Below are 13,853 nucleotides of genomic sequence, written 5' to 3' on the forward strand. Positions count from 1 at the left end.
GGTTTTTCAAACAAGAAACCAGGTTTTCTGTGAAAACTTTTTTTTCCTTTTCAATCAAACAACCAGGTTTCTCTCTTTCATTGTGCAAACATTTGCCACAGACATCAAAGATTACCTCTTTTATATCATCATCATCTTCAGTTCCAATTCCTTCATTTTCTGACATTGTTAGTTGTGATGTTGCTCAGGTTGTGAACAGTTGTGCTATTTTGAAGCTACTTCTCTACACTCAGGAATCCCTCTAAGCCTATAACATTAAACAAGTTAATGAGTTATTGTCATTGATGAGTTTACAGAAAGAAAAATGAAGACTGGCCTAGGCTTAGTAACCATTTATCAAGAAGACTATCTTCAATCCAGGGCATTGATTTATCCATAAAGGTTTATTACACAAATATAAAACATTAAAATAAAGAGCAATTTACATAGTTGAAACATCCACACATTCATTTTCAACCATTCACCCACCCCTACATCACAACACACATCTCCGCACCCACATCCACTAATAAACTATCACTCCCACAAGATCACCCCCACTGACTTTTACAATACACACTGGCTCCCATCACACAACTCGATATCCACACTCTACTGTATACCCTCACACAGCACTTACCCAATCTCTTTCCCTACCCATGCAGCATGCAACAGTGATTACGTGCTCAATCTTCTCCCCGGCACATACAATTCAATTCAATTCAATTCAAGAAACATTTATTTCACAACTTCAAAAATACATAATATAAATGACAAATGCCATAATTTTCAAACTAATTACATACAAAGCAAAGTAGTGAATCCGATCACAAGCCCACTGATGACAGTCAAATGCGATCACGTAAGAACAAACAACCTATTAAAAGGCAAGAGACAGGACAAGAGTGGGTCTGAGACAAGATTAAGAGGGGCATCAATAAAAAACCTAAAATAAAGTTGTGGGGCAACACACGGGGAACAAGCTCGTGGGTGCGGGTTGCCGGCAAACAGTACAAACGAAAATACAATTTATACAAACAGGACAAGACAAGACATTACAAAAAAATAAGATGTGAACAGGAGTCAAAGAATAATTACTGGTAAACCGGTTTAGAAAGCAAATTGCTCTTAAAATGATGTTTGAAGGAGCTTGTGGATGTGGCATTTTGGATGGAAATGGGAATGGAGTTCCAAATGTTAACTCCATGCACTTTAATCGAGTTAGCAGCAAGATTAGAACGAATACGAGGTGGATAGAAATTATTCACACGCCTTGTATAATGACTATGAATTGTAGCACTATATATTGAAAGTAGTTGTCAAAAAGTGCAGGAAGCAAGCAATTGTGAGCTTTGAACATAAAGATAGCTGTATAAAGTTCATTTATATCATCTAGACGGAGAGTTTTAAGATTGGCAAACAAAGGCCCAGTATGTGCTCGAAAATCAGCATTGGTGATATATCTGATTGCACGTTTCTGAAGTCTAAAGAGAGGGTTTAGGCATACTTTCTTAAATTAATTACTTAGCATATTAAGATCATATTAAATAAGAGAAATATAAAATATATTGTACATTAAATGTTTATAAACTTTGGTGGAGATGTAGGAGAAAATGTCAATAGCCTTGCAAAATTATGATAACCATTGATGGATAGAGGATAGACATGTGAGCTATCTCAAATGTCTGAATCAGTGAAAAACGACACAGTGTAAATCAATAGATATTTGGAAGTAAACATTGCAGGATCATGACGGGTATAGCCTAAAACAGTTGCCCAAATGACACATCTACAAAGTGTAATTTAGCACCGTTAGTCTCTTTAAAATCTTGATGCGCATTGCAAATCGGCGTGACGTCAAATGACGAGTTCTCAGGTGTACTCACAAAGGGTTATGGGATTTACCGAAAAGGTGAATTAAGGTTTGCATGGCATACCTATAGTCAAATGCAGCAAACCTTTGACGAGCGCGACTACCGTGATGTTGCAAATTCGGCACTAACAACGCATACGGCGCATAGTTCATTCATAAATTTCCACTCAGCAACAACATATCGCCTTAGCAGCCAATCATAGACAAGTGGGTGCAAAGCAGTAAATACGCGATGTATCCTTACAATACGTGCTCATCAAAGGTTTACTGCATTTTAGTATAGTCAGTGACAGTGTAAGTGTGTGCATTTTAATTTTCTTCTTCTTGGTACAGTTCAACACCCCTAGTGGGGAAGGCGAACCGGAAAATGGTGTGTGCTTAATGGTTGAGCTATTGGAGATTTGTTACTTGTGCTTAAGCTTACTCATACTCATACTCATACTTAGTTCGCAAGGCAAACTTAAAAAAACCGGGCAAAACAGACGTGTCATTTATTGGTATGACATTTTCGTTATTGACGCTGCCCTATTTTAAGTTTGCACAGAAGAGGCATCTCAGTTTGAGTGCATCGATTGTCAGTAAAAGTACACATATACTCACTCTAAATTGTTCATCAAACTAATCCCGTGTTCCTTATGAAAAGAACCATATGCTGCATTGTATGTACAATCACCAAAAAAGATAAAAAACGCATCTAAAAAATGTGGTACGTGCAAGCTTACGGCACTAAAAATCAAAGTCATGAAACAGCCTAAACAGAGTGACGTCATCGCTTTGCCACAGAGCTGAATGTATCACGTGACACCTGATCATGTGATATTTCATATTTACGGCACTAAAAGTTGAAGTTACATTGGGATTGTGTGCTCTGGAAAACTTATTTTTTTCTGGATTCATAATGGAGTATTAATTACAATTTCAGCCATGCACGTTTAGGTAAGAAGTACAACAACCCGTGTAATTAATATTATGACAAACATGCAGATATTTAAGCTTCTGGAGCCTTGTACTGTTTATTAATTGCTCTAATTGAAATTACGTTGCACTCGCTTTCTGCATACATACCGCACACCGTCGACGCCCTATACGATAAATATAAATTTAATACTCCGTTGGTGAGCGACGGGCGAGTGGTAGTGAGCGACAGGCGAGTGGTATTTCACTGAACGCAAGAAAAGGAGTTCTATCTGATTGGCTAGCAATCGATCGCTTAGGTCGCTCAGTAGTCAACTACAAACTCATGCATTCAATTCGATTGAAATCGATTATTCTATTATTGACGAAGATAAAGAGCGTGATAGTGTGTCAATAATGTACATTGTATTGCAGCTGGATTTTACATACATTCCTTTATATTATTATTTCTCAAAGAGTTGAATATGATCACAATTTTTACCCAGGATTTCAAATTTTTACCCGCATAAATTGCAGTTAAACATATCCACAGCAAAATACCGGTCCTCACTAATTAGTACATTTAATTTCAAGTTAGTACATTTAAACGAAACCTGTGATTTACGTGACAACAAATAAAATTTTCTTACAATAGAAATATCATATGGGATACTGATATGGTAGGCCGCAACCGCCACAACGTGGAGCTGCTACGCGTAGCTGACTTTTTGTTCCGTGGAGCCAAATTGACCAATCATGTTAGAGTTTTTCATTACTCGGAGGTAAAACTGACCAATCAAGTACGACTTACTCATTACGTGAAGCGAATTTAGTCATTAAGAATTTGCCAGACGAGCTTCAAGATATCCTCGGTCACGATAGTTATGATTCAAAAAGTAATTTATGAAAAGTACGAACCGACTTATTATTAAGATGGACATGCACTCACAAGAAACTCATACAGTATTGTACACAACTATATAGCTAGGCAGAGTGGTGGTAAACCATGCACACAATTCTGCGATCTGCAGTGTACGCCGGGAGCTGATTTGTACATCTTCTTGTGGCGTGGCTCTGAATTCGACCTTCAGCAAACCAGTTCGGATTTACTTAATATACTAGTAGTAGGCCATACATACTGTAGTTACGGTACTGCCCGCTTTTCCTATACACAATACTCAGTGCGCTCACCATTGACGCGCGTGACCTAGTGTATGTTAGAAGTATTATGCCATTGCCTATATGACGTCACTGTGTAAATTTTTAGCTAATTTAGGTGTTTGGAAATATTGGTACTTTTGTGTTTTAGCAAGGATATGTAAACGACAGATAACACCAAAAAATATGAACAAATTATTTCTAAACCGTGTTAAGTCTGCAAACCATTATGCTTCTCATTTTCAAGAACGCTGGTTAACAATAAGCAGACTATTGTCTCATTTCGTAAACAAAAGCCCAGACAGTATTGTTACCTTGCGTTCGCTTTATAATCATTCACCCAACTGAAACTATAATACCAGCTCATTGTTCATTGCACAGGTAAAACAGACACAAGCGCAGTGTGTATTTAACCAGAGAAGATCTGATGTAACATAGTTGAGCTGTTTTCATTGAGTGTTATCTTGGTTTAATAGCTTTTAATGGGGTTTAAGTCCTTCAAAGGTCGTGGTGAATTCTACTGTAGACATGACTGCATCATGATTATTTTAAAGTCAACAACATTCAACAATATGATCACCGTGATAGTATGACAGTATCAGTACCGTGGGTGTCAGTGATCCTGGCCTGACACAGTAGACAAACAAACAAACACGCCACACACATGGCACATGCATGCAAGGTAACATTGACTATACACTAATCAAACAATGGTATTGATCCTGTATGTACAACTGTTTGTGGTTTATTTACATTCGATTCATTTAAAATCCACATAGTAAACATTAATTTTGGCAAGAGTTTTCTCTCTCTGGAACGATGATGCATCAACTGGCTCCGCGTAATGAAAAGATCTAACATGATTGGTCAATTTAGCTCGCATGGCGAAAAAGTAAGCTACTGGCGTAGCAGCTCCATCGCCATGGCGGTTACGGCCAGCCATATACTGATCATGCGAAAATCGTAAAACATAGAATAGAAACAGTGTGGCCGGCTCTCAAAATCTCAAATTGTATGCATAGCCTGAGTCGCACGGCCTATCTCGAACAAAATAGCTCAAAATCACCATGCGTAGTTGTTGAAAAACGTGAGGATTTATCGTACTACCACGGCAATTTTTAACACGAAGATATAGGGATGTTGACGGTGTGTACCGTACTACTAGCACTAGCAGAGCTAAGACAGTCATGACAGTACGGTATGGGTTCCTCGTACTAACTCATACTGGCAATTCTTGTCTCAGCAACAGATTGTGTTAATTCCCGCCTTGTCTTTGAGGCAAAAATGTTCGGGAAGTAAGACTTCACTGATCTCATTCCGCGGAACTCAGCTCATTATCGCTTTTGTGCACCAAAAATCCAGAGATTTCACCCATTCAGATTTGTGACTGTGAGCAATATCGGAAGTTGTCAAACAAAGTAGCGTGTATTCAAGGCTGACATTACTACGTGCACTCACGATCAAAAAGTGCTGTTCCATTTATAGACCACACCCCTTACTGGAAAAGTTTGCTTAAAAAGCAATTTTTTATACTTTCAAAAATTTAAATATTTTTACTCCAAATCAACTAATTTTAGGGGCTGTCATTTTCTTCAGAATGGGGGATTCATGAATATATACTGGGGTGATCATAAAATTTTTATACCAAAAATAGGGGGTCATAACATTTTTACACCCAAAATAGGGCTAGGGGGGGTGCCTGGGCTGGGGGGGGGGGTTATAAAATTATTAGAGGCTGGTGACTTTCAACTTTACAATCAAAATGTGTGCACTGACAATCTTTAATGATACAATAATGAAAAAAAAATTGTGTGCTCCGTGCACTTTCACTTTAAGACCTATAAAAAGGTTTGATTGAACCCGACCTACCCTAAAATTAGGCCCGACCCTTAGTAGATTTTTTTTTTTGTAAAAAAAATATAAACAAATAAATAAGAAAAAAGGAAATAAAAAATTAATTGAAAAAAAAAAAGAAGAAAAAAAAATCCAAGGCTTTTATAAAATGCAATTTACAGCTTTAAAAGATGCATTGGTAACTTTTTATCACAAAGAATGTCCTTGAATATAGGCTACTAACGGTTTTTAAAAATCCCTACATTATCATTTTTTTTTTCATGTTTAGCCAATCAAACAATTTTTTAGGCCTTAGGAGGCTATCATTTCAGAAGGGGGGTCCCAAATTTACACAAAGTTGGCGTCAATAGAATTGCGACCCCTATTTCAGAACTTGTAACTCCCTAGATTTTGGTTATCAACACTGAATATTTTGACTCCCTCCTATTTTTCTTTCCAAACATTTAGGCCTATGCCCCCTTATATTTGGGATCCCCCTGCACCTTAAATGATAGCCAACATATTGACCCCCTGGCCTATGCAAAAAAACGATACAGAAAAAATATATTATAAAATGTGTGTTTTTTCCCCTTTGATTCATTTCTTCATTTAAATTCCCTCACAATGATCGGAAAAGAGCTGCAAAGAGGGAGGCTGCCTGGGGAACCAGGGACGCAATGACAAAGGAGGGGGTCTTTTGGGGGAAAACAGGCAGGCTTTGTTGAGCTTGGCGCATAACAGTGAACTTAGCTAGCTACAGTGAAACCCTGAAACTGGTGTAACAAAATTTGGGCCGAGTAATTAAGACAAATTAGGGTATTTTTTCGCACGGAATTTTGACGGTTAATTTAGATAACGAATTAAAGGAACTGTATGAGTGTGACTGCAGTATGATTTTTAAAGAGGACTAGCCTGTGTTTAGGGAGAAGTATGCTCCGCCAATCATTAAACTTGGTCATTTTCTGTGTGGTTTGCCTGAAAAACCTTATGATCTCTTCCCGCAAAATTAATAGGGCTGCTAAAGGACATGTCTTGTACTTTCCAAATTTTCTTGTTTATTTATCTTTTCGCATGGTGTCAAATCCACCATTTCTGCAATCATGTAAAACCCGGCATTGTTAACGATCAGCTGTTTCTTGATGTGTATTATTTTTATGTTATTATAGTGTTATGTGCCCTGAAAAGTTGTTGGTAGTATGCGCCCTTAGTGTATATTTGTAAGGTCATCAACTTTGGTCACTAATTAATATTATTTTGTTTGGCTGAAAGGTTTATGATTGTTTTTGGTTGAGGATCATTAAAAATATTGATCTAATTGTGTACACAACCAATTTATTTAATTAATAGCAATCAGCAGAATTTGATTATGCATTGTTTTGTTTGAATATTTTGAAAGTTTATTAGTTTTGTTGTTTGGATATGTCATTTTGAAAGACATGATTATTGTAGAACTTAAAAATGTTCTGCAGAGTGACAACATTTCTAAATTTAGATACTTTTATTAAGGTCATCACCTGATCTTAGTTTATCTATTATTTTGTGTGTTTTTTTTTTTTTTTTACTTCCTCATAAATGTGTTGGAAGTGACAAATGTTTTCATTTTGGAAGTTTACTTGTATTGCAAATTATTTGTGTTTCTTTCCTCAAAAATGCATGAGTTGTTCCAAGTTCAGTCAAGGTTTGTTTACATCAATTTGACCCCAGTCATGCTTAATAAGACATGTGCCTATCTCATGTTCTCTGCCTGGAAACTGATTATGTAATGTGAGTTGACCTTTCCACTTTCTAGTATCATGTTGCTCTTATTTGCATAGGTCACCCATCTCTTTAACAAGGTCAATGCCACTCAGTGCCTATGGTCATTGTGTGTTTTGGTGATAATTAAATTCGTAGTAGAGATTTAATAATTAGCATAATGCTCCCTTTGTTTTTGACTTGGGATGTTTTGTCAGTCTAGCTCTGGTCTCCAACATGCCAGTTCCTTGCTAGACCACCTCCACCATTTTGCTTTAGGACTTTTCATATAAAATAAATATATTGTTGCAACAAATATCTCTGTGTCATCATCTGTTTTATCCTTCATTTTGTCTCAAGTCATCAGTTTATATCGATATATCGTCATTGGTTTTTACAATGGAGACTTTATTACAGAGATTACAGCAACTGGAAAGCAAAGTTAAAGAACTGGAAAATCAACTTGTGCATCATCGGCCTTGTAAATGCAGGAATGCAAAGATAGTGCATGATATTGTGACTCCTATTATTTCTATGCCATCTGATAATACACCAGTACCAACTGCAAGAAATGTTGAAGGAGCTGTGAAATGGTATAATGTCACCAAAGGCTATGGATTCATTACCAGGACAGATAATGGACAAGATGTGTTTATACACAAATCGGGAATTTCTAAACCGAACCCAAAACACCAACGTGCTAGTGTCGGACAGGGAGAAATAGTCATGTTTGATATTGTCAATATTTTGGGACGGACTCCGGAAGCAGTGAATGTAACTGGTCTTGATGGCAAACATGTAAATGGTTGTAAACGACCCGCTAAAACTGTTTCACCAAATGATTCATCAATGTGCAATACAAAACTTTCAATATCTAATTCAACAGTTGAACTTGAAGCTCCAATCACTTCATCCACCACAGCTGTTGACAAGTGTACAGGTAGGACCATGGAATCATCACTACCACTGAGTTTGGACATTTCAACTCCACCATCTGGGATGCCCATCTCCTCTCGTTCTCCGTGCAAGATTTCTTCTGCAAATGACTATCATCGTGAACGTGAACCACAACGTGTATCATCAGAATCTAAAATCTCTATTCCGGTCTGGAGGACTTTTGTTTCACGGTTTTCATCTTCTCCACTATAAATATATGCCAGAGAACAATTAATAACATGCTAACTAAATACTGAACTATATTTCTATACTGACTGTTGACTGAAAAATCGGACTATAAATTGCTTTTATTTGTGATATGAACTTGGGATATATACTTTCGTTTTGTTTGTGGGAAGAAAAGGTTTGTTTTGTTTGTTTATCAGGTTCAAAATATGTTTGCAGCTTTGAAGTGATACAAATTTTTACTTCAGATGACACTGTGTGCATTTTAAATTTATCTTTGTTTATTTGTCTATGTGCACGAAAATGTTTTGGTGTAAAACCACGCTAAAACTAGCCAATTTATAGAGGGTGAATATTTGCAATGTTTACTTTTGCCTCCATCTATTAAAATCTGGTTTTAAATAACCAGCCCACGCGCCGACCGCTCGGATCCCCATTCTTTTACAAAATGGTGTCAGAAGTGGGATGAGGTTTTTTGGATAGTATTGTTTTGTTGTGTGGGATGGGTTGGCAAAATGTGTAAAGTGACATTGTTTTCATCGTTTTTATACCTTTGGAAATATGTAGTAATTTATATGCTCATTTATTATTGTGTACTGGTTGGTGCTGTTATCATTATTATTATGTCATTACACTGATCGTTAACTCTTGTTTTGTTTAACCCATTTTTTTAAAGTTACATGATGTGTAGCAGCCCAAATTTTGTCCCTTTTTGTTGGTGTCAGTCAGCCTTTTTATGCCGGGGCGGCATCGTCTTCGGTGGGGGCTCTGTAACAAAATTTGGGCCGAGTAATTAAGACAAATTAGGGTATTTTTTCGCACGGAATTTTGACGGTTAATTTAGATAACGAATTAAAGGAACTGTATGAGTGTGACTGCAGTATGATTTTTAAAGAGGACTAGCCTGTGTTTAGGGAGAAGTATGCTCCGCCAATCATTAAACTTGGTCATTTTCTGTGTGGTTTGCCTGAAAAACCTTATGATCTCTTCCCGCAAAATTAATAGGGCTGCTAAAGGACATGTCTTGTACTTTCCAAATTTTCTTGTTTATTTATCTTTTCGCATGGTGTCAAATCCACCATTTCTGCAATCATGTAAAACCCGGCATTGTTAACGATCAGCTGTTTCTTGATGTGTATTATTTTTATGTTATTATAGTGTTATGTGCCCTGAAAAGTTGTTGGTAGTATGCGCCCTTAGTGTATATTTGTAAGGTCATCAACTTTGGTCACTAATTAATATTATTTTGTTTTGGCTGAAAGGTTTATGAGTGTTTTTGGTTGAGGATCATTAAAAATATTGATCTAATTGTGTACACAACCAATTTATTTAATTAATAGCAATCAGCAGAATTTGATTATGCATTGTTTTGTTTGAATATTTTGAAAGTTTATTAGTTTTGTTGTTTGGATATGTCATTTTGAAAGACATGATTATTGTAGAACTTAAAAATGTTCTGCAGAGTGACAACATTTCTAAATTTAGATACTTTTATTAAGGTCATCACCTGATCTTAGTTTATCTATTATTTTGTGTGTTTTTTTATTAAGGTATACTTCCTCATAAATGTGTTGGAAGTGACAAATGTTTTCATTTTGGAAGTTTACTTGTATTGCAAATTATTTGTGTTTCTTTCCTCAAAAATGCATGAGTTGTTCCAAGTTCAGTCAAGGTTTGTTTACATCAATTTGACCCCAGTCATGCTTAATAAGACATGTGCCTATCTCATGTTCTCTGCCTGGAAACTGATTATGTAATGTGAGTTGACCTTTCCACTTTCTAGTATCATGTTGCTCTTATTTGCATAGGTCACCCATCTCTTTAACAAGGTCAATGCCACTCAGTGCCTATGGTCATTGTGTGTTTTGGTGATAATTAAATTCGTAGTAGAGATTTAATAATTAGCATAATGCTCCCTTTGTTTTTGACTTGGGATGTTTTGTCAGTCTAGCTCTGGTCTCCAACATGCCAGTTCCTTGCTAGACCACCTCCACCATTTTGCTTTAGGACTTTTCATATAAAATAAATATATTGTTGCAACAAATATCTCTGTGTCATCATCTGTTTTATCCTTCATTTTGTCTCAAGTCATCAGTTTATATCGATATATCGTCATTGGTTTTTACAATGGAGACTTTATTACAGAGATTACAGCAACTGGAAAGCAAAGTTAAAGAACTGGAAAATCAACTTGTGCATCATCGGCCTTGTAAATGCAGGAATGCAAAGATAGTGCATGATATTGTGACTCCTATTATTTCTATGCCATCTGATAATACACCAGTACCAACTGCAAGAAATGTTGAAGGAGCTGTGAAATGGTATAATGTCACCAAAGGCTATGGATTCATTACCAGGACAGATAATGGACAAGATGTGTTTATACACAAATCGGGAATTTCTAAACCGAACCCAAAACACCAACGTGCTAGTGTCGGACAGGGAGAAATAGTCATGTTTGATATTGTCAATATTTTGGGACGGACTCCGGAAGCAGTGAATGTAACTGGTCTTGATGGCAAACATGTAAATGGTTGTAAACGACCCGCTAAAACTGTTTCACCAAATGATTCATCAATGTGCAATACAAAACTTTCAATATCTAATTCAACAGTTGAACTTGAAGCTCCAATCACTTCATCCACCACAGCTGTTGACAAGTGTACAGGTAGGACCATGGAATCATCACTACCACTGAGTTTGGACATTTCAACTCCACCATCTGGGATGCCCATCTCCTCTCGTTCTCCGTGCAAGATTTCTTCTGCAAATGACTATCATCGTGAACGTGAACCACAACGTGTATCATCAGAATCTAAAAACTCTATTCCGGTCTGGAGGACTTTTGTTTCACGGTTTTCATCTTCTCCACTATAAATATATGCCAGAGAACAATTAATAACATGCTAACTAAATACTGAACTATATTTCTATACTGACTGTTGACTGAAAAATCGGACTATAAATTGCTTTTATTTGTGATATGAACTTGGGATATATACTTTCGTTTTGTTTGTGGGAAGAAAAGGTTTGTTTTGTTTGTTTATCAGGTTCAAAATATGTTTGCAGCTTTGAAGTGATACAAATTTTTTACTTCAGATGACACTGTGTGCATTTTAAATTTATCTTTGTTTATTTGTCTATGTGCACGAAAATGTTTTGGTGTAAAACCACGCTAAAACTAGCCAATTTATAGAGGGTGAATATTTGCAATGTTTACTTTTGCCTCCATCTATTAAAATCTGGTTTTAAATAACCAGCCCACGCGCCGACCGCTCGGATCCCCATTCTTTTACACTGGCATTCAGGCAAAAAAAAATGGGCTAAAAGCGCGAATAAATTCAGCTTAAAACCTGAAAAGTGGAATCTCTGCCCTTTTAATACCCCCCCCCCTTACACACACCCCACGGTCCCACCTTCACCCCCAACCACATCAACAACAAAAAAAGGCAGGAGGAGTAGGTTTCGTATACTGAACAGCCGCCAAAACTGCTTTGAGTTGAAAGTTGAAAGTTGGAAAGGTCAATTTTGGGGAATTCCCCGATCTGTTGCTGGTACCCGCGTCAATTTATCCCTCTATTCCTAAGAATAGGGAGCAACATGTCACATTGAACCAAAATGATGAAACAACTGACGTACGATTGCGATCGCCATTATGTGCATCGTGTTTTCGTTGCAGTCAAGTGAATTTTAGGTATGATTTTCATCATCTTACACAGGTCAGCCGCTATCTTTGATTATTAAATTTCAATAGATAGGTAGGTACATGTCACTTGGTCGGAAGATGACACGACTCTATTCTTGTTTGTACTTCCAAGATAGATTAAAAATTTAAGCTTATTCACTGACATGACACTCATCATGATTATGTCATGACAATGTCACTGGCAAAAATAGTGGCAATGTTCACATGACAACGTGACAGTACAATAAATATATTTCAGAAATCTATAAAACATATACTAGTCTTTATATTTATTTATTCTTTATACATTTGTAGTTTATTTTAATGGAGATATTTGTATGTTATTTATTGTCAGTGTCGTGACGTCGTAGCATTATATAGCATAGGGTAGGTATGCTAGGTGAATTCAAATTTGCCATCAAACTGCATCATTTTACATATCAAATTAAAGCCCTTGAGTAAAGAAAGCCAAAACTGAAAACATTTTTGTCATAGCACTTTCCGTAACAAAGTTACATCTTGTCAAAGATTGAATTTCATCAAAAAGATTCTGCTAGCAAAATTCCCCAAAACGGCATTTAGGGGTGTTTCTAGATCTTAGTCTCATGGCGATAGCAGCTTTTTTTAATGGAACTGCTATCAAAATCCCTATAAAATTCCATGTGCGACTTGATTATCACCATAAAAAATCATATATTTGTGTCAAGTGAAGTATAGAAAACATATTTATGTAGGTTTCCTTCACCTACCTGTTCACGAAAAAAATTCAAATTTCTATGTAAATATGCATGTGTTTGGGCCCCGGTCTCGGCGAATTTCGATGACTAGCAAATGTGTTAACTAAGGTTTGCCTGGGATACCTACATAGGGGGCATGTAATCGACTGCAAATTTTAGAAAATCCCATAGGAAATTGGCAAAAATGGCTTGTGCCCCCCCCATCAGACCCAGTGACCCCCCAATCATGGTCGGTGCCCCCCCCCCAATCGGATGACCCACGCTACGCCACTGTTTATTTTGCTGTTAATAATGTTGAAATTTGGATGAAAGTTATTTTGATGAGTCAACTGTATCTTTTGATTGAAATTGACCTATTTTGAACCTAGTCTAAAATTTGGCTGAAGTGCACTAGGTATGAAGGGTGCAGGAATTCAAATTTGCCAAAACTGAAAACCGTTTTGTCATAGCACTTTCCATAACAAAGTTACATCTTGTCAAAGATTGACTTGCGAGCATGTAGTCTCATGACAGAGCAGCTTTTCTATGAAACTGATATTAAAATCCCTCTAAAATTCCATGTGCGATTGTCTCATCACAAAAATAAATTATTTATATATTTTGGTCAAGTGAAGTATAGACAACAATCACAACATATTTATGCAGGTTTCCTTGACAAATCTTTTCTTTTAATTTTGTATGTAAAATTTGTATTGTACTTGGACCAATTTGGCTGACTAGCAAATGTGTTAAAAGGGCATTTCGTGATCCATGCAGCCTCATCCCCCACTTTTCTCAAAAAAAAAAGTTGAGATTTTATATCACTGGAAACCTCTGGCTACATAATGTTTATGTACAA

General features: G+C 36.6%; 1 protein-coding gene across 1 annotated transcript in view; it reads right to left on the reverse strand.

Annotated features, from left to right (window-relative positions):
* LOC140164626 (uncharacterized) overlaps positions 1 to 166 on the reverse strand; it is a 42,019-nt gene extending 41,853 nt beyond the window's left edge. The window contains exon 1 of the mRNA XM_072187960.1: positions 116 to 166. Within this exon, the coding sequence (XP_072044061.1) occupies positions 116 to 166 (51 nt within the window). The remainder of the gene's footprint in view (positions 1 to 115) is intronic.
* Between the last annotated feature and the right edge of the window lie 13,687 nt (positions 167 to 13,853).

This window comes from Amphiura filiformis, chromosome 11 (genome assembly GCF_039555335.1).
Source record: "Amphiura filiformis chromosome 11, Afil_fr2py, whole genome shotgun sequence".
NCBI lineage: Eukaryota > Metazoa > Echinodermata > Ophiuroidea > Amphilepidida > Amphiuridae > Amphiura > Amphiura filiformis.